Below are 21,503 nucleotides of genomic sequence, written 5' to 3'. Positions count from 1 at the left end.
ACACGCCAACCCAAATCAATCATCATCTCAAATTCTGACTTGATCACCAAAGCCGCCCAACACATACTATTACTTCGCTATTCAGTCATCTAGAGGACATCAAAAGTTAACTCTACAGATCGATACAATCCAACAGGTCTCTGTATTCAGACAGCTGCTCTAGTTATTTATTATTATTTAATTTATGATCATTTATTATTATTTATATCATGCACGTGTGTTTGCCATGAGGTGGGGAGTCCAACTGGGTTAGTACACATAGCCACCAGCAGAAGGCCTCATTCAAGATGTCCGATTTTGGTAGGGAGTTAAAATTTTGGCGGAAGATCATACAATTTGTTTACCTAACAAAAATGGCTCCAAGTTCAACTGTGTTTAGCTCCTATCACAACCACCAGAGCGCTCTGTCATCACGTCAGTTGATTACGCAATTACCATTATTCAAGATGGCTGCACCCAGCGCGAAACGTGTCACATTTCCCGAACCTGCATGCTACAGTAAAATTCCAACTTGGCTTTAGTCACACCCTACACATCGTTCAGCTGATCCCATTTCCAGATCCTTTCGCATCTGATATCTGCAATTTAAGTCCGAGAAAGACATATCCATTACCTTCTGCAGCCTGTTTAGAAACAGAACGACCTCATTTACTACAACAGGACCTTGTCTTGACCATTCGCCGGAAATGCGAGTCCCATCGGCGGCATTTCAAAGCCACATATCTGTCCATCTAAACAGCCATCCACTCAGCCCCAGGACCAGCATGCCGAAATGGGCTCTCTCTATACCTGCTCTCCAGCTATTGTCTAACCACATACACTGCACAAATGGATTCCTGAATAGCGCAGATCTCTATCCTCCCCTACATCTCCAACTGGATATGTAAACACTGTCTCTACCCCAGCCAGTGAACCCGACGTCATTCACGCTGTGCTGACAATTTTCACTCACAAATCTTAAACACTCTCATATATAAAAGCCTATTCACTCCTGCCAAAACTCACTTAATAATAAAAAAAATTCTCCCTTTCTAGGCATATATTAGTATGCATTTAGAACAAATAGACAAACATAATTCTAAGCAGAAGCAAGACCTCAATTTAGGTTATCCAACATTTATTTACATGTCCTAAAGATACAGTCGTAGATGAGTCGCGTCATCCACTCGCTCAGTCCTTCAACACACACTTTCACAGAACTTTTTCTACTTATATGCCACCCGGCCCGTTATAATAATTTTGTACAAGCATTTACGCCCCCCCCCCCCCCCCCCCCCCCACATACAACCCAGCTCAACAGAACATAATAATTCCTTTTCCACAGATAGTCATAGTTGGTGAACAATTAAACATACTAAATTATGCATACATGTAGTCAAATAAGCAAATACTTTTACCTACATACACACCCCTCTCACCGAGGATAGAACATTTAGTATTATATACTTAAACACAGACCAATGATAACAATATTCCGACTCACACCTTGTCCTTGTAATAAAGATAAAATTCATTTTCCTATATGGTACAAAATAGCCATTTTACATCAATGCACCCTCAGTCGACCCAAGTTGCCATCAGAACAGTTCAGCTAATTCGAGACCCTTTTCCTGTTGGCAGAAACGCGTCAGTCTTTCTGATCATAGCCTGCTCCCTTTTATACAGACATCTCCAGACTCGTGTATTAGAAGACCAAACATATTTTTAATATAATATTATAAAATTCACCTCGCAGTCGTCGATATTAAGCACAGTCCTAGTACTTCAGTGCGCCATAGACCTCTGACTAGCTAGAATTCCTGCTCTGCACAGACATTAACACGGACTGATGCACGGCCTCTCACAGGAAACTATACCTTGCACCTTGTAAATCATATTCTTACAGTTGATAGCATAACATTGAATGATTTTAAATAAAGGACAGCCACAACACAAGGAAACTAGAAGAGCCTGGTGGCATTGTGGTGACTTTCCAAACTACCTCCCAAAAGTGATTGACGGCCTCTACATTTAAACTCATATGTCGCAATGACCCAATAGTTGATAACTCTGCCTTCCATCCCTAGTGATTGTTCATTTTGCGCACAAGTATGGGATCACCATTTTCAGTGCTAGCAACCCCAGAAATTGTGGTCCATCAACCAAAATTTGTTCCCCAACTCATAAAAGCATACCTGCCAACCTTCAAAAACCAAAAATCAAGAGATTCAGTTTTAAAAATCAGGAGATATGAAAGATCAAAAAGCTGTGGCTCATTTTTGTATACACCTAAGACAACCGAAAAGTTTTCCTTTAAGGCGCCACAAAGCTATATAATAGCTAAAAAAAACATATAGAAACATTGGAAATACCCAAATTGTTGATTCTGTAACCCTTATTTGTAGTTTCGCCCAGCTAATTGCTGTTGGGTTGGGATGTTTTTTGGCATTAGAAAAAAAGTATGATTGCTGTAAAACAGCTTCCACCATACTGTTTTGTGACCCACATGAAAACTGTAAAAATAGGCTTGCCAACTAGTTCTCCGGTGTATGCTGAAATCTTAACACAACCACTTCTTTTTTTATTTTTCAGGGGCAGCATATACTTTCTCCTCGTAAGATTTCACATGTTATCTCTCTGCATGTTCAAAGTTAGCTAGTATTACACATTTTCAGGGAACTATGTCATTACAGAAATTTGTAAAATTCTCATATTTAACTCTAGTTATGTAGCCTATTAGTATTCAGTATTAGCGAGAAACATTATTCGGAATAATAGGAGGAAACATTAAACATAAATATTTGAATCAGGCTTGGAGGCATAGACATTGTCAGATAACATAATAGTTAACGCAACTACTTGTGGTGTGGAGGGTGAGGTGTGAGGGAGAAGGGGTGGGTGGGTGGGGAGGGAGGTTGAGAGAGGGAGAGAGGGGGGGTGGGGAGTGAGAGTGAGAGAGAGAGAGAGAGAGAGAGGGGGGGGGGTAGGAGGGGGGGGAGAGAGGGGAAGGTGGGAGGGAGAGAGGGGGAAGGAGGGAGGGAGAGAGGGGGAAGGAGGGAGGGAGAGAGGGGGAAGGAGGGAGGGAGAGAGGGGGAGGGGGTAGAGAGAGAGCGCAATCACCCTTTGTGGCTGCAAAAAACAAGATTAGCATTTAATGTTTCAATGACAGCAATGTTACAAAAGACAGAACACAAGCTCCAATAAAATAAGAAAGGAGAATCCACAGGAAACCAAAGTAGCCAAGTAATACATGAAACCAACCCAAGTAATACGAATACGGCTTTATTCATAAACCTCTGGACGATAACGAAAATAAGCCTCTTGTGACTCCACACGTAGCAAAAAAAAACATACAGAACATGCAACACAAGCGATGCGAACAACTGATGTGAGCCATAGTGAGAGTGAGTCAGTGCTGCTTCGTGCATATATAAGCATTACACATTGGTAGATTGTGTAGTGGAGACTGTGACATGTGCTCGCTTTCTACAAGCAGTCTCTTGGCTGGCCCACACTGGTACAGTTGGTGAATGATTTAAGTACAAACGCTCACTGCTCGTGACTAGAGTCATGCATGGTGTTGGTTTCAGCCTGGCCGTGGGCCAGCCCACCTCCCCCACTGGGCTGGTGAGCTGAGTACAGACCGCCAGGCCGGAGCCAGCGAGCTGACAGGCCAGCCTGCCGACTTACTACCCCCTGCGCTGTGCACACTGCTCGCGTTACTGCTGCAGCTCTCTGTCTCTGCTGCGGTGCATCTTGCATCTGTTTGAAACATCTTAAGGTACATGGGGGAGAGAATGACTCATTTACATTTTGTGTTACGTGATTACTATTATGAGTCTATTCACTACTACAATAACAATGATTATAAGGGACTCCTTTCTAAAAGAAAGCAATGCCTTTAGTTCCACCAACATACATTTGATTTGCACTGTCTGAAAATTAAGGCACCACAAATTTTTGTAGGAAAAGAAGAACTGTATCATCCAAATACAGCACTCTTTTGCAGACTAAACCAGAAGTTGTGCAGAATCAACAACTCATTAACATTTTGTGGACTGATCAATGATAGTTTCTGTTGACAGTCATCCTTGCCCGGCTAAAATTGCTTTCACCAGGTGTATTTGTTTCAGGGATTATTAGCACAGATCAAGCTAATCTGAAGAACATTGATAACTTTTTTCACACACTCTCCACAATGTCTGCAACTGAGCTGGATTCTCACTTTCGGAGTAACCTCTTGCTAAGTAACATGAAATTTCATCTTCTGGTTGCAAGTTTTTTTCCAGTTTCAGTCAAAGAAGGCGGTTAGTCCCCTATGGAACCAAAGTAAAGTCGATTTGGCAACTGGGTAGACAACGTAGATGATCCTTCCATGAGGAACCACAGTACAGAAGATGAACATGTCACATCCCAATGTGTGGGACAGCAGGCTGCAGCAACGGACTCCAGACTGGGGATGGACTAACACCCGGGGCCAGGAAGCTGAAATCCCAAGGAGCTGCATGTATAGGAGGCAGCCAGTGGGATGGTTGTGTCTCCATAGCAAGCGATGGCACACTCAAAGTAGAGGGTGGTGGGGTGGGCTACAGCACTGGAGGCCGCACCGGTAGACAGGTACCTTCCAGTGGTGAGCTGGAGTGCAAGTGATCAACATAGTGCACCACAAGTTTGTCGGCGGTAAGGATGTCATGAAAACGGCATCCCCGCAAAGAGTACCTGAATGCATTCTCATGGCTGGTGTGGAGTGGGCCGTGTGGAGTGGGCCAGGGGGATGGAGAATCCCTAGGAGCTGCCTGTTGTCGAGCACACTGCTCACAACCTACAACAAAACGGATAATTTTGCCACAATTCCAGGCCAAAAAACATGTCTCCTAGATAACAGTTTAGTGCACAAAACTTCCCAATGGCCCTGGTGGAGAAGGTGTAGGACTCGCGCCATAACGCGACCTTCCATGGACAACAACAAAACACCATCAAAAACAGAGGGGCGATACTGTAAAGAAAAATAGTTGTGCAGGAGTCCGAAGCCCAACTTGGCAGTTTACCTATTGAACAAACAGAATCACCTGGAGGAGAACAGGGTTGGCGACAATGGCAGTGGCTATGTTCAAGCTTGTAATTGGGAAACCCTTGACTGCAGCCTGCATTTCAGTATGAATATCGAAGCAGAGTATTGCTTCAAGATCAAAGGCAGGATCAGAACCCACAGGAAGGCAGGACAAGGCATCCGCATTGGAATGTTTAGACATAGGTCAAAAATGTATTTTGTAATTTTAGCAAGACAAGAACAGTGTCCAGCATTGTAGGTGGTGTGCTGCCTTGTCAGACAAGGAAGTGTAACATGAAATTTCTGGAGAGCACAGACTATGGCAAGAGCCTCTTTTCCCACCTGAGAGTAACATGGGCCGAAATGAGAGATTTAGAGGCAAAAGCAACTGGTTGTTTTGACCCGTTGGCATATCAGTGCGCCAGGACCGCACCGAGGCTGTACTGTGAGGCATTAACTGCCAAAACTATGTGCTGGTCTGGAGAGAATGTAGCTAAACAAGGGGCCAATAGCAGTTTGGATTTCAACATTTTATAAGCAAGTATGCAATCTAGGCTCCAGCAAAAAGGTACATTCTTGTATAACAAGGCTTGCAACAGGTGGGCCAATGTGGCCACCTCTGGCACAAATTTATGGCAGTAAACTATCTTGCCTAGGAAGGCCTAAAGCTCCTTTGTGGACAAGGAGCATGGCATAGACTAACAGTGGAGATGTGGTCTGACAGAAGGCGAACCCCATCCTGCGAGACCTTGAACCCCAAATAAACCATAGAAGGTTGAGAAAACAGATTTTGCAAGGTTACACAATAAGCCTGTGGACTGTAAAACAGAAAACAAAGTGTGCAAATCTTTCAAGTGGTTGGCCGTGGAGGATCCCATGACAACAATATCATCTAACTAATTAATGCAAACCAGAAGAGGCATAGTCAATTGCTCTAAAAATAATCAGAAAATGGCAGGGGCACTAGCCACACTAAAAGAAAGCCACAAATACTGATAGAGACGCAAAAAGAGTATTCAAAATCAGAACTTGCTGAGTCCCTCCATCCGCAGTAACCTGTAGATACACTTCAGACAAATCAATTTTAGGGAAGTACCAGCCACCGTATATTTTCGTCAACAGTTCCTCCTCATGTGGGAGAGGATACATATCCATGATCGACTGCATGCTGACAGTAGAACTGGAGTTGCCACAGAGACAAAGTTTCCCCAGTGGCTTCCAAACTACAACCAGTGGACAGTGACAGGAATAGGATACACATGACAAAAATGAAGCTGAGCCATGAATTTCAAAGAAATATGGGCAGAAAAATTTGTAGGATATGCTATACCTTCTGTAAACAAGACCAAAAACTCCTCACCTTGCGTTTTCAATTGCGAATGCGGTATCTGATCAGCTCAACTGTGTTGGTGATAGAAAATCCAAATGCCTGAAATGTGTCCATCCCAGACAAGAAAAAAGCCTCTCATGACTCCACAAATAACAAGACAAGAGAGTCATACAGAAGGTGAAACATAAGCGATACACAGAACAAGTGATGTGAGCAGAACAAACTAAAAGAACATAGTGAGAGTCAGTTAGCATTGCTCCATGAATATATAGGCGCGAGTCACCATTTGACGGTGCAGCCAAGACCATTCTGTGTGCATGCTTCCTGCAGGCGGCCTTTAATGGCCGGCCTGCACTGATACACTTGGTGGTTGATCTAAGTACACATGCACAGCGACACTACTTTTGGCACACACACTAGTAACAGGATACAGCACAAAATCTGGATGAGATTTGAACCTTGCTTTTTCCTAATGTAAGTCCAGTACCTTAACCACAGCACATCTCATCCCGTGTGATTGTGTGTGTCAGTATTAATAATAATAATAATAATAATAATAATAATAATAATAATAATAATAAACTGGTCCAAACACTGTGGAGAAATTGGTTTTTGTATTTGCTTTTGGTCAGGATTGAACACATGCTGCACACAAGTTTCTCACGATTAATTTCTCATGTAAAACGTACCATAACTTTCCTTCCCATAAGCCAATGGTGTCAACTATTTTATACACCTTTAATACCTGACTGCTTAATATAATAATGTGTATTTTCTCACCATTTTCATCAGGGAGTGCATTTCTGAAATGACTTTCACATGTATAATTTCCAAGAAAAGTTTGGCCATGTTTCTATCTTGCTATATATATTTCACAAATGTTGAGAATAAACACAAAGACTCATTATACTCCTTCACTAACTTGGGATTAATTTCCATCACTGATAAACTGTTCAAATCAAAGAGTTCTATGACTGTATGACATTCCAGTTCATCCATTTCAATGAAACACTATATAACTACTTCAGTGAAACACTACAGAACTACTTTATAACCACAAATAAGCAAAATTATTCTTTACATAGAGCTGATGTTACATTCATATTATTTAGCAATTTAACAGAACCAATCAACCATTGTCATCAATGCTCTTACTGAGACAAGTTAAGAAATTTTACACTTTTCCTCCTAAATTATGTGGAAATTTGTGCACTTTACGTGTATACACTATGACACACTTTCTCTGCTGCATCTTTCCAGTCAGATACTATGCTTTAGAACAAGCTACAGTAGAACAAGAAAATATATTCAACACTGCACAAAGCTGCTTCAGTAGTGTATTTTGGTTAATAGCTACAAGTTTTATATCACATACTACATAACATTAACAGAGCCAATACTGAAACAGGAACTGCCTGTCTACAATACAGAATATTATATCAAGAAGCCAAATTTTCATAAAGGAATGCTATGATTCATTTCGGATTTTTAAAGGAATAACATGATCCACAAGCCAGTAACCACCAGGAAATCTTCACAATCAAAACGTAAGCAGACACACCCAGACATCAAACAGTCTGCATTTTGTTAAGGATTACTGCAAGGCACATGAAAATATGGAAAATTATGCTCAAATGGTAGGAAAAATATTTGTCATTTTCTATTTTTTCATTACAGACCTTTCCATCACAAGCTTATTGCTTCACTTCTTAGTATTTTTCTGAATTAGATATACGAGTGGTATCTGCAAACAGCCTGTGACTGTCTCTCCATGTACAAACTGCCTTTAAAGAGAAGTGATTTAAAGTTATCATCATTGAAGTTTCTTGATTACTGGCAATTCATCAAACGAAAATGTGAAATAAGGAAAAAGGAATGGAATTTGACAGTCTTATGTAAGTAAAAGATTCATAATACATGAAACTGTAATAATTACATATGCTTTTGTTTTCTCTCTCTTACATTTCTGGGTGTTTGAACTCTTTGTTCCTTTTTGAACATTCCTAGTTAATAATATGCAAAAATGGGAAGGGGGCACAGACAAGAATGTAATTATATGTATATACTATATATACTAATAAAATAGTGTCATCTTTCTTCCAACAATAGGCTATATCTCAAATGTTTTCCTCAACATTTTAAATGATTCAGTTTTTTTGTAATATAGTTTTACAAAATATTTACCTGGAAAATGTTACAGATATGTCATGGAAATGGAGAAACACAAGAACACCACTTGATTTACCAAATATATATTACTTACAAGTGAAACCCTTTTTACTTAGCTTAAAGATATTCACCAAATTCTGTTTTTATAAAAGTTTATTGAGGAAGATTGGGGAAGTCATAATGTATAGACATTTAATGATTTTGGCCACATATCCAAATGATACTTGCAAATACACAAAATCTCTCACATTTGTGTAGTAGAATTTTAACTTTAAACTCTAATGCTCCTATTCAAGAACGCAAAATAAGAGAAAACAAAAATGACTAGAGGAACTTTGAAACATATATCATATTTACACCACAATTATTTAAAAGACCTGCAATCTGCAGCTACTACTATTTCTGACTGATTCAGTGATGATTTATTTGTGAAACTGGGTGATAGTGAGGGTAACCACCACTAATACATACGTTTCACAGTGAAATTCCAGCTTGAAATAAAAACAGATTGCTATGTTACCATAATAACTATCTTTCCCTTAGTAATACAACTTATTTCTCTCTCAAATTCTGAGAGCTATCTGAAAAACTGAACCATTTGTTTAAAAAACTGCTTTCAGTTTTAGTACAGAATGAGGCTATAAAAACTGCAGCAACTCCTTCTTCTTCTCCTCCTCCTCCTCATAAAAACTACACACTACATTCATGAAATCTAACTGATTTCATAAGAGTATATAAAACAACATTACTGTATAACAAACATCTTATATACATGTAAAAAAGGCAACAAATATCTCACAAGCAGATCATAACACATAAAATAAGCAACAGTTTGAAAATGTCAAAAATAATTTAGATACAACAATTGACAATGCAGTCAGCTGCTTAAGGTACCTGTGATGTATAACCTTGGCTTCTTGTACTCTGCAGGTTCAAAACAACGACACATTAATAGTCTGGAGAGTACATAAGCACTAGAATTTTAAGTGTATAAAACGTATTTAATTGTGCAGGTAACAGTCCTGTTTACCCCAGTAACTCAAATTCATTATCAGAGTCATCAAACTGCCTTCCACAATCATCGTATGCTGTAAAGAAGAAAATATATTTACATAAATCTTACACTCAATACAAATAATTTAAATTCTAATATTAACATCATTCATGGTACTATGCCATATACCCAAATCTATAAATTATAATATACTGACACAGAGCCAGCACTAATACATAGAGGGGATTGCCAAATTTTGGGCAAAAATATAAAAAAATCTCACCAACTGGATAACAGACAATAGTCATGCCAATCTTTTTCTGCAATTTTGTTGGCACAAATGAGGATATGGACATGTGATTAGCAATTTGGAAGTAATACTTGTGAATTGTTGTGGTGAAAACTATGTCTCATAAACAAATATTGGTACATCACTGCATTCTGTTAAGAGCCAGTAGTGTTACTATATTACAGGACTTCTCTTTTGTACACCACTAGATCTCCTTAAATAACGGCAAAATACTCCCATTTTTTGTGGATACAGGAGAAACACTTTTGAGTTGAAGGGGGGTCCCTCAAAACAATGTAAAATGATCAAAACATTGTGTGTGAGATTTAAAACTTTCGTATCTTTAGTACTCAGGTCAGACCACATCTTATATACTAAATTAAAAATTCATTAGATAATAGTTACTTATTATTTTAATGAGTGTAAAATCTTTGTAGAAACATGTAAAATTAAATTTCCTTAGGCATTTTGAAACAAATAGAAAATTATCAGGAGAATCCTGAAAAAGGAGACATCTTGAACTGCATGTTATCTTACATTTGTTGATGTAGATTTGTGTTCCTTTATGGAGGAACAGAGAATAAGTGTAGTGGAAAGTTTGGTACGATGACAAAGAGGGTAATATGATGTATTTCACAATTCAAAAAGCTAAAATAAATTGAGTGGTTGTGCATATATCAGACTTCTAGTGGCTAGCCCTGTGTGTTAAATCCAGATGTTCATCCTTCTATTCATAACTCATAGCTAAAAGTCTGTTTTGGAGCACATTCCAAGTAATTTTTTGATGCCACTTTGCATGCAATAGTGTTGGTGGAGTAAGTATTTTTCACTTGTGACTTATTAACAGGATATTTGTAAAATATTGCTCAAAACATGTCAACTGATGCAAAGTTCATGTTTCTGATAAGGCTGTTTCCTGAAATCTTTTCATTAAAAAATTATAATGTCTCCTAAACTGACAAATTGGACAGAAGAAAAATGATGCTCTGTTTCTTTCACCCTCAGCATGTTGCTTCTATGGTCCATTTAAAGCTGCTTATAATATGAGTTGCAATGATTTTATGGTAAACTATGTAGGCCACTGTGCAAAAAAAGTATCACATTTTCGAAACCCTATTGTTCTCTCCCACTACAATGCACAAGTTTTAAATTTGGCTTCAAGATATCTACAACCTTTCTCTGTAATGCTGCAAAAGTTTGGTGACGTGTGACATCACGTTCATGTACGGCGATGCTACAAACAGCAAGGTACTGACATGTGCAAAACAAAAGATCACAGCTCGAAAGTTAATGATATCAAATTATCATTGATTTCACCACAGTTCTACCCAGTGATGCTGTGGATGTGTCACATGATGTAAAGGTTGTCACACCCCCCATCTTACCCATGTGTCACCCCTTCTTTTGATGCCTCTGCAATGGAGGTCAGAACTGTGACAACCAGAGTTGGACCAGGCAGTTTTCTTACAGGTGGGGGAGGAAAACATCTCAGACACACTACTGCTGAGAATCAACATGAAAAGCCCGCAGGAGGTTGCACAAGGATACCAATGAAACCACCCCTTCCCTCAGGGCATTAATTGCCACACATCTTGAGGTCAAAAATGACAAGAGCAACAGGATGAGTCCTTGACAACATTCGAGACTGCTGTCCACCTCCATCCCCGATGAGATGACGCAATGGCATTGTAGGGCTGCAGCTCCACTGATTGTGAACTGACCCATTTGGAGTGCGGTGCAACAGCAATTTTTGCAGTGGTGTATAGGGTGAAATCACTATGGGTTTTCAAAACCATTCGACATTTGAACGTGATCTGAAACAGCAAAAGGTGTTTATGCTTTTGCAGTCCTCGTGTGACAATATCATGGAGGGGTGCAACATTGACACGTGCACGAATAAAATGGTAAAGGGTTCTCTAAGAGCACCCAGTTCCGCAATACCCTCAGTGTGGCCAATGCACGTTTGTTGAAAATGTTAAAAATGTACCTGTCACAGACTTCAACACACATTCCGGCCAGTGGCATCTTTAGGCTGCTCTAGCACCTCAGGGCAGGCAACCCATGTGACACCCCTGAAGAGGGATGCAGCTATGGTCCGGAAGAGGAAGTGAAGAAGCTGGAGCTGGCTGCTCAGGTTGAGGTGTTGGCAGCAGTGATGACTCCAATGGGGTCAAAGTCCGTGGGCATCTCTGGTAAGATGATAGAGATCATGGTGGGGTGGTGGCTGCTTGCTGCACTAGGCCTTCTGATGGTGGAGATTTCTGGCCAGGATATTGCAACCTAAGCTGATTCTGATGTCTGTAGAGCAATTCTCAAGCCATTGTCACCAGAACCAATGATGGCCTTGTTGCAACAAAACTGACCATTGGATCCAACCTGGGATATGTCCCAAGGGTCACACCCAGACAGGAGTTCCTACATGTAAAGATTCGAACAGGTGACAGTTCCAGTCTGTTGTCCAGCTGAAGGTGCCAGCTGGGATCTTGCCCAGCACAAGCCTATTGGTACCATTCTCTCTTCCTCGCATCAGTTAGGTCGTTTTCAGCCTTACACACTGATTCAAGGAGAGAAGACTTGTAATCCAGTGGGCCATATCAATGGATCATATCACACTACTGACTTGTCTTAATACCCCTACACACAGAGAGGGGTGGGGGGGGGGGTGAGATGGGGAATGGAGGGGGGAGGGGAAGGGTGAGGGGCTGCAAGTGCTAAGTAGCACATCATCTCTGCCTGGTGGGTCATGTAAGCCCTTCAGCTGGCCAAGTTAAGACCAAGCGGCCATAGGCCCATTTTCACTTCTTGGAGAAAGCTAATGTGGTCCTCTCGATGGCCAGCCGAAGTACTGCTGAAAGTGACTCTGCACTGCATCAGCTATTTCTACATATTCTTTGGACTGACTACACTATTTGTTCATGAACTCGCTCTCTCTCTCTCTCTCTCTCTCTCTCTCTCTCTCTGTGTGTGTGTGCGTGTGTGTGTGTGTGTGTGTGTGTGTGTGTGGAGGTGGGGGGTCGCCAGCCAAACCCCTGGACTGATTTCAACCTCCATACTACTTGCCCCACGAGAATCAGCAATGTGTGGTTTATAATCTAGCTCCAATAGGAGCAGAGGCATGAGTAAACAGTTTTCTCAGTAGTAGTAGTAGTAGTACTAGTAGTAGTAGCAGAGGGTTTTTTGGGTGCATGACAGCAAGGTCTTCAGCGCCTGCCCAGTAACATAGTGAGACAGGTGTCAACAAAATACTCAGAACAGTAAGATAAAACAGAACATAAAACACAGGTAACAAGCCTTGAAAAGTATGTGCTACCCATACCGAAGCTTGGGACGAAGCATGTCATCAGCAGTAAAACATGGACAACACAGGAAGAAAGTGGTAGAGGGAGGTAAAACAATATAGCAGATGGAAGTGGCTGGCTGACCGCAAGGAAAAAAGGGAGGCGTCAGCCACTCGGCAATACACTGAAACCTCCAGCCTAAAATTTTAGGCCAGAGTCCAGACACATCACAAAACTTTTAAACCCCAGACACACGCATCTCATTGTTAGCTAAAACACAAGGCAGATCTCCATCAACTTGTGCTTCTGCCCTTGCATCACGGTATAAAATGCAGTCTGTTAAAATGTGCCGGACAGAGATGTGCACACCACAAGCATCGCAAAACGGAGTATCCTCCCGCCGTAATAAAAAACTATGTGTGAGAGGACAGTGCCCGATCCGAAGACGTGTGAGGGTCACTTCTTCCCGCCTGAGCAACCAGCAGGAGGAACGCCATAGCTGGGTTGTTGACTTCACCAACCGCAGTTTATTGGCCTTCACTGCCAGCCATTCTTCCTCCCACAACTCCATGCACTTCCTGTGGAGTGCAGAGATGACAGACTGCAAGGGAATAGGACACTGGACCACATCCTGCTCTCTGCAGGCCTCCTTGGCAGCCCAATCGGCCTGTTCATTGCCCCATATTCCTTCATGACCAGTCACCCAGCAGAAGGACACCTCCTTACCCCGCCGTTGGAGCAAGTACAGTTGGTCATATATCAGCTGGACCATCTCCTCAGTTGGGTATAGATTCTGCAGTGATTGTAAGGCACTAAGAGAATCGGAGAAGAGAAGAAATCGATTGCCCCGAACACGATTCATCTGCTCCAGTGCCTTCAGGATTGTGTGGAGCTCCGCTGCAAAAACGGTATATTCATCAGGGAGGCGAATCCAGGTAACATGATCAGGGAACACTACAGAACAGCCAAGGAAATTATCCTGTTTGGAGCCATCAGTGTAAATGACGGTGAAACCATGATGCAGATCTAAAATGTTAAGAAACAGAGATTGGAATGTAAAATCTGGTGTGCTATCTTTCTTAAAATTAGTCAAATCTAAAATAAGTCTGGGTCTCCGGAGGAGCCAAGGTGGAAATCTGCTCCAACTGTGACGTAAATCATGAAGACCAGCCAAGACATCGCAGAGAGGCAATCCTGTGCGTGAATCCCATAGGGCTACGTCGCACGTTGCTAGTTATGAAATAGCCGTGCCAGAGGAGGCTGAACAATGGTACGGTATGCAGGGGTGAATGGTGCGGACAAAGTTTTATACGCCTGGTGCACTGTAAGTAGCCATACTGTGGCTAAGACATTTTAAAATACTTAAAGCCTTAAGTGACCTTCGTTTCAGGTGTTTAAGATGAGGTAACCACGTAAGCTTCGAGTCAAAAATGAGCCCCAGAAATCTCACTGTGTCTTTAAAAGTAAGGCTAGTGTCCCTCATCCTCAATTCAGGAAAGGTTAAAATCGAATGAAAATGGTGAAAAAGAACACATATGGACTTCTCGGTGGAAAACTTAAACCACTCTTCTGTGTCCAGTCATCCGAACGTCTAAGAGTAAGTTGCAACTGACGCGTTGTCGTTGCAAGGCTTGAAGAAGAGGAAAATAAAGAGAAATCATTCACACACAAGGAACACTGGATATGACTTTTCACTATGGAGGTAATGCTATTAACAACTATGGCAAAGACAGTCACACTTAAAACGCTACCCTGAGGGACACCGTTCTCGTGCTCAAAGCGGTCAGACAGGACATCACCAATTCGGTATCTAAAATATCGTGGCGAGAGGAAAGACTGAATAAAACGAGGAAGACAACCACGAAAACCCCCTTCGTGAAGCTGTTCCACGATGAGATGCCTCCAAGTAGTATCATAGGCCTTCTCGATGTCAAAAAATACACCTAGAAGGTGATGACGGCATAGGAAAGCTTGTTGTATAGCCGCCTCCAGGAGGGCAAGGTTATCGAAGGTGAACGAAACCTCCTGAACCCACAGTGAAAGCGACTAAGGAGTTGCCGGGATTCTAACATTCAGACAAGGCGGCGGTTGACCATCCGCTCCTAGGTCTTTCCCATGCAACTAGTGAGGGCAACACTACGGTAGCTACTCGGGCTCGTGCAGTCTTTCCCAGGATTTAAAAAAAGAATTAAAACTGCCTCATGCCACAAGTCAGGAAAGTGATCTAGGGTCCAAATGGCTTTAAAAAGTGCGAGGAGGATTTCTTTGTTGCGCCTGGTGAGGTGCCGTAGCATACTGTAATGGATCCTGTCGTGACCAGGGGATGTGTCACGAGCTGCAGACAACGCAGAATCCAGCTCCCACATAGAAAATGGGCAGTTGTAAACATCATGAGAGGTGGACTGGAAGTCCAGACTACACCTCTTAGCAACCACTCTATGACACTGGAAACCCAGACTGACTGGTTCTTGCAGTAACCGTGGCAAAATACGCTGCCATAGTCTGGGCTATGTCTTGGGGATCCGTGTGGAGAGTGCCGTTATTTATTACAGAAGCCATGGGGCACCTCCCTCCTCTGCCAGAAATTCTCCTGATGGTCTCCCACACAATGGAGCAGTCCCTGCCATATAGGCTGCCCTGAATGATAGGTGTATTGTGTGGAAGTAGGAGGAGAGAGGAAGGAGATGGACAGAAAGAGAGGGGGTGATGTAATGAAACGGGAGATAGGGGCAGAAGGTAACGGGCAGAAAGAGGAGGGAGAGAGAGAGAGGGAGAGAGAGAGAGGGAGAGAGAGGGGGGGGGATGTGGACAGAAAGAGGGGGGAGCAGGCAACTGGCAGAAAGAGGGGAGGGAAGAGGAGATGGGTTGAGAATTGATGATGATGATGAGTATGAGGAGGAGGAGGAGGAGGAGATGAACAGGGAGAGGAGGGATGAGCAGGGGAAGGAGAAGATTGGCGGAGAGGGGTAGAGGAGGAGATGGACAAAGAGTGGGATGAGGAGGAGATGGTCAAATAGGAAGATGAGGAGGTGTTGGGCAAAGAGACGGCGGAGGTAATGGACCACGAGAGGGGGAGGAAGGGACATGTTCATTATATGTCACATATATGTACACAAGCGAAGCATGAGCAAACAAAGATTAGAACAAGCAAAACAAATAATTGAAGGGGTTGGACATGGAAGTTTGAGATGACTGTTTGCCATTATTTGGTCCTCGTTGCAAGGCACATTCCATTATTTCTATTCCACACAAGATTTTGTTGAATTATGCAAAATAGGTCAGTGTTTATCATACATACCATAACAGGCCATAGCTCCCAGTGCTTCTTCTGCTGAGTCATCAAGTGGGGACCAATGATTTGGTCTCTCATCACACAGTTCAAATAAGGGTTGCTTTTCATTTTGTATAAGTTTCTTTTTGATTTGTTTGCAAAGTGATTCAAACTCTTCTTCAGTGGCACATAAGAAGCACTGAGGAAAAATATAAAAACACACAGCAAATTAGTTACAGTTCACTACAGATAGTTGTGGACAATGGAACACTTTATATTCTGAGAGTTTAACAATAAATTAATTTTGTTTATCAAGCCCTGAGAAAAGGAACTTACTGCAACTGCAATTACTTTCAAGTTTTTATTGTGCTTCTATTATTATTATTATTATCATCTTCTTCTTCTTCTTCCTCCTGGTGATGTGTTCCAGCTATGCAGCTTAACACAAAGCTGTTTGTTTTTATGCCATATGTGTGTCATTTCCTTTTATTTATGAAGCGTGTTTGTTGCACGTATATAATAAATTTATGATATAATGTTTCCAAATACATTAATATATTGCAATTTTTGTTGTTACCTTGTTAAGATAATAATGAAAAACCTGTAATATAGTTACATATATAGAAATATTATTTAACATATTTACACTGGAGTGCCAAAGAAATTGGTATAGGCACGCACATTCAAATACAGAGATACGTAAACAGGCAGAATAAGGCACTGCGGTCGGCAATGCCTATATATGACAACAAGTGTCTGGTAGAGTTGTCAGATTGGTTAATGCTGCTACAATGGCAAGTTATCAAGATTTAAGTGAGTCTGAACGTGGTGTTATAGTCGGTGCAAGAGCGATGGGACACAGCATCTCCAAGATAGCGATGAAGATGCGACAGAAATGCAACCCTTCCTCAAATTGCTGCAGATTTCAATGCTAGGCCATCAAAAAATGTCAGCATGCAAACCATTCAATGAAACACCATTGATATGGGCTTTCGGAACTGAAGGCCCACTCGTCTACCCTTGATGACTGTAAGACACAAAGCTTTATGCCTCACCTGGGCTCATCAACACCAACATTGGACTGTTGACTAGAAACATGTTGCCTGGTCAGACAAGTCTTATTTCAAATTGTATTGAGCGGATGGATGTGTACAGGTACAGAGACAACCACATGAATCCACGGACCCTGCATTTCAGCAGGGCACTGTTCAAGCTGGTGGAGGCTCTGTAATGGTGTGGGGTGTGTGCAGTTGGAGTGATACGAGACCCCTGATACATCTAGATATGATTCTGACAGCTGACACGTACATCAGCATCCTGTCAGATAACCTGCATCCATTCATGTCCATTGCGCATTCCAATGGACTTGGGCAATTCCAGCAGGACACTGTGACATCCCACGCATCCAGAATTGCTACAGATTGGCTTCAGAAACACTCTTCTGAGTTTTAACACTTATGCTGGCTACCAAACTCCCCAGATATGAACATTATTCAGCATATCTGGAATGCCTTGCAACATGCTGTTCAGAAGAGATCCCCACCCCCTCGTACTCCTACGAATGTACGCCCAGCCCTGCAGGATTCACAGTGTCAATTCCCTCCAGCACTACTTCAGACATCAGTCAAATCCATGCCACGTCATGCTGCAGCACTTCTGCGTGGTCGTGGGCAGCCCTACACGGTATTAGGCAGGTGTACCAGTTTCTTTGGCTCTTCAGTGTATGGCACATTTACAACAAACATGTATTACAGACTGCCACTGAGGATTCTTTGCAAACAGAGATGAATTACATGTGGCATAAAAACAAACATTTAGTTACATTTAGTTGCACAGAAGAGACGTCATCTATAGAAGGATGATGTGATGATGATGATGATGCTGCTGCTGACAACAACAACAACAATAATATACAAGCAACTAAGGAACAACAGCAAACATAGAAATCACCAGGAGGATTTTCAGTTTCATAAGACATGGCATATCAATAAACACCTTAAAGATGAGCAACTGAAATTACTTGTATTGATCAGTCAGTAAATTAATATTAAATGTATGAAATCATTCCTTGTGAAGTGTTGCAACATGCTCTAGCTGATTTTACTTTTACATGGGGCAATGGCTGCTACCTTACTGGTAAGTTCGTTTTTTCTTTTCCATCATTTTTTCTTTTGGGCACAGACACTGCAGTGGTTAGGAGTTGCTTGATTACAACATCCATCTCAGCTAGACTCTGATCCACATATGATTCGGTAAGTCAAAATCTGCACAGTACGGTATGACAGCTCTCAGCTCCTTCAATGCAGACACATTATTTAACTGCTTTCCATCTGCCAGTAGGAATAATGCCATGAGGTGTGATGTACTCTTATATGCAAGCATAGTTGGTGATATACTGAAAATTAATAATTTTGCTGTAAGTTCACTTAAACATAGAAATGTCTGCACCAGCGTCAATTAGTAAATTCTGCACTCAGGGATACTTCCCTGATATGTTGTTTCAGTTAATCAAGTGATTGAATTTGTGATTGCTAGCAGTTTCACTTGTGAATATGGTATTCAGAGTATGATCTAAGTGTCCTGCAATTTATATTCAACGAAAGTTGAACAGCCTCAAGTCTGAATTGCATGGTTACCTGAATCAATCAATCTCTCTCTCTCTCTCTCTCTCTCTCTCTCTTTCTCTCTCTCTCTCTCTCACACACACACACACAAACACACACACACACTTGTGATGATAAAAGGAGATATGTTTTGTGCAGGTGGTGCTCCAAACCTTCCAAATACTTGAAAAACAAGGACATGACAGCCAAGAAGCTGTAATATGCCTCACTTTATTCATGACTAGTTTTGATAATACTGTCATCTTTTATCCAACATAATTAAATCATTCTGACTTACTAGTGTGTGGCCTGAGATCATAATGATTCACAGTGTATGATGACTATCGTTTTCCCTAGGAAACCAGAATGGCTTGACCTTGTCAATCGCATTATATTATTATCAAAGTTAATAATGATTAAAGAAAGTCGAACTGCAGCTTTTTGATAGTCATGTCTTCTTTTTTTTTTATGACAATGGACTTCATTTTCGTTCATATGCATAATCACTATATTTGCCATAAGTTACTCACCCATGCAAGATTAGATGATGTATTCCCAGCATTGACAATTGAAACAGTGTACTGATTATGGATGTACAACATCATGTTCAGACAGCTGAACCCACAGCTGTTACATGTTCAGCCATCATCAAAGAAACTGATGTCAACTTATACACAGATATCTTCTCCAGTTCACCACAGACTTGCTCTATTATATTTTTTATGCTTTTTATGCATTCTGCTTCCCACTTTCTCCTTTAGTTCTAGAATATCAATAGTTGAAAAATCTCTGCTAACTTTGCTCGATTTGAGGTGTGTGCAGTGGGATGTAACTGCTGGCAAGTTGTCAAACTATTTCACTTTACAGATATGTTCACCTTGATGAGTTGTGGTGATGTCCACCCAAACAATCCCATTTCTCAAATGTTCAACAGCCTTACAGCTGCAACACATAGTGAGCTTTTATTAGTGTTGATCTATTTTCATTATGAAAAGCATATTCTGAGAAAATTCGAGTCCTGCAAGTGACACTCTAAGTGAAGCTTTTAAGTTCTTTTCATTGACTACTTGTTACAGTTTTCACGCAGTATATTTATGTGAGCCCTGTTTTACTGATAACTGAATTGCTGCACCTGCACTAGAAAATTTGTACTAACAAGTGTTTGCCACAACATTGGCATACACCTCACCTAGAAGCTGAAATACTCTTTATAAATGTTTCTGCAACCTTCTTTATTTTAGCCAGCTAAGCTAAAATTGTTCTTTGAAGAGCATACATTTTCATTATCAAACTCAATGGCAGTTGCTGAAGCCCACGCGGACACAGACACGCACAGGCAAGCATGTGTGCTCGCACATGAGTGCGCGCACGCACGCACGTGCACACGCACCACACACACACACACACACACACACACACACACACACACACACACACACACACAGAGAGAGAGAGAGAGAGAGAGAGAGAGAGAGAGAGAGAGAGAGAGAGAGCTGTGTAATGAAAGTAATAAATAAAAGTTTTTTTATAAGAATATATTAGGGGCAGATAGGACACATGACATAAAAAGAATTGCTTTTTCTATGTACTTTAGTCCGTGGGAGGAACAAAGGGAGGTGCAAAGTACAAGAATAATATACACTGCTTTTTGTCTACACCCCACAATCTTCATGCAAGTCTACTTGTCACAAAGAAAGTACTTTTAGAATGAAAGTACAATCAGGAAGATAACAAAAATATCTTCTTCTTACAAAGCAGTACGAGATTTAGGAACGAATAGCAGCAGTCAATCTGAGTTGTTCTTTTTGGAAAAAGACAGGACTGAAAAGAATATTTTCTCAAGCACTTTCCTCTTTTCTCTAGAAGAAGAAATCTCTGCTTTCAAAGACTAACATCTGCATCAATTGTGGTTCATATTTGCTGCCCTCTAATGATGGACCATTTATTCCTATGTGTGCACAATTGCTTTAAACAGTAATTTAGGTGGGCTGTATCTAAAATTATAAATATTCTCACCAATTCCACTACTATATTTATATTGGCTATTTAGCTTTGCCTTCATTACTTCCACGTCCTTACATTTCCACACTGTCCTGTATTTCTGCTGTTATCATTCCATATGCCTCTATAATTACCAAGCATTTTAATGGGCATCTATATAGTCATTTGGCACTTTATTTATCCATGTACTACAAGTAATGACTTCCCATTATGTAGAAATAATTACCAAAAGCAATTCCGTACTGGTGATTAACCTGTCAAATCAATCATAAGTTTTTGAGAGATTCTGGATCAGTTCCCCCCCCCCCCCCCCCCACCCCTCCTGTCCATCTTCAGTTGATCTACACACATCAACAAAAAAAGTGCTGCATCACCCCAATATGCTATACAGATGTGTTGCTATTGTGATTGTTCCTGCACCGATCAGAGGGTCACCCCCCCTGACGTTGTTTGTAAACATACACCCAGTTGCCAAGAGTGCTATCTATTGATAGTATGCTGTGCTTGAATGGATTAAAGCATTTCACTAGTAAGTCAAG

At 41.2% G+C, this 21,503-nt stretch overlaps 1 protein-coding gene across 1 annotated transcript in view; it reads right to left on the bottom strand.

The window, feature by feature from the left end:
• Positions 1–6,958: 6,958 nt before the first annotated feature.
• The window catches only part of LOC124615960 (cysteine protease ATG4B), an 82,948-nt gene continuing 68,403 nt past the window's right edge, over positions 6,959–21,503 (bottom strand). The window contains exons 9-10 of the mRNA XM_047144163.1: positions 16,388–16,559; positions 6,959–9,616 (exon numbers count right to left, since the gene is read on the bottom strand). Of these exons, the coding sequence (XP_047000119.1) occupies positions 9,555–9,616; positions 16,388–16,559 (234 nt within the window). The 3' untranslated portion in view covers positions 6,959–9,554. The remainder of the gene's footprint in view (positions 9,617–16,387; positions 16,560–21,503) is intronic.

The sequence above is a fragment of the Schistocerca americana genome, chromosome 5 (genome assembly GCF_021461395.2).
Source record: "Schistocerca americana isolate TAMUIC-IGC-003095 chromosome 5, iqSchAmer2.1, whole genome shotgun sequence".
Classification (NCBI taxonomy): domain Eukaryota; kingdom Metazoa; phylum Arthropoda; class Insecta; order Orthoptera; family Acrididae; genus Schistocerca; species Schistocerca americana.
This window is presented reverse-complemented; position numbering and strand designations above follow the sequence as displayed.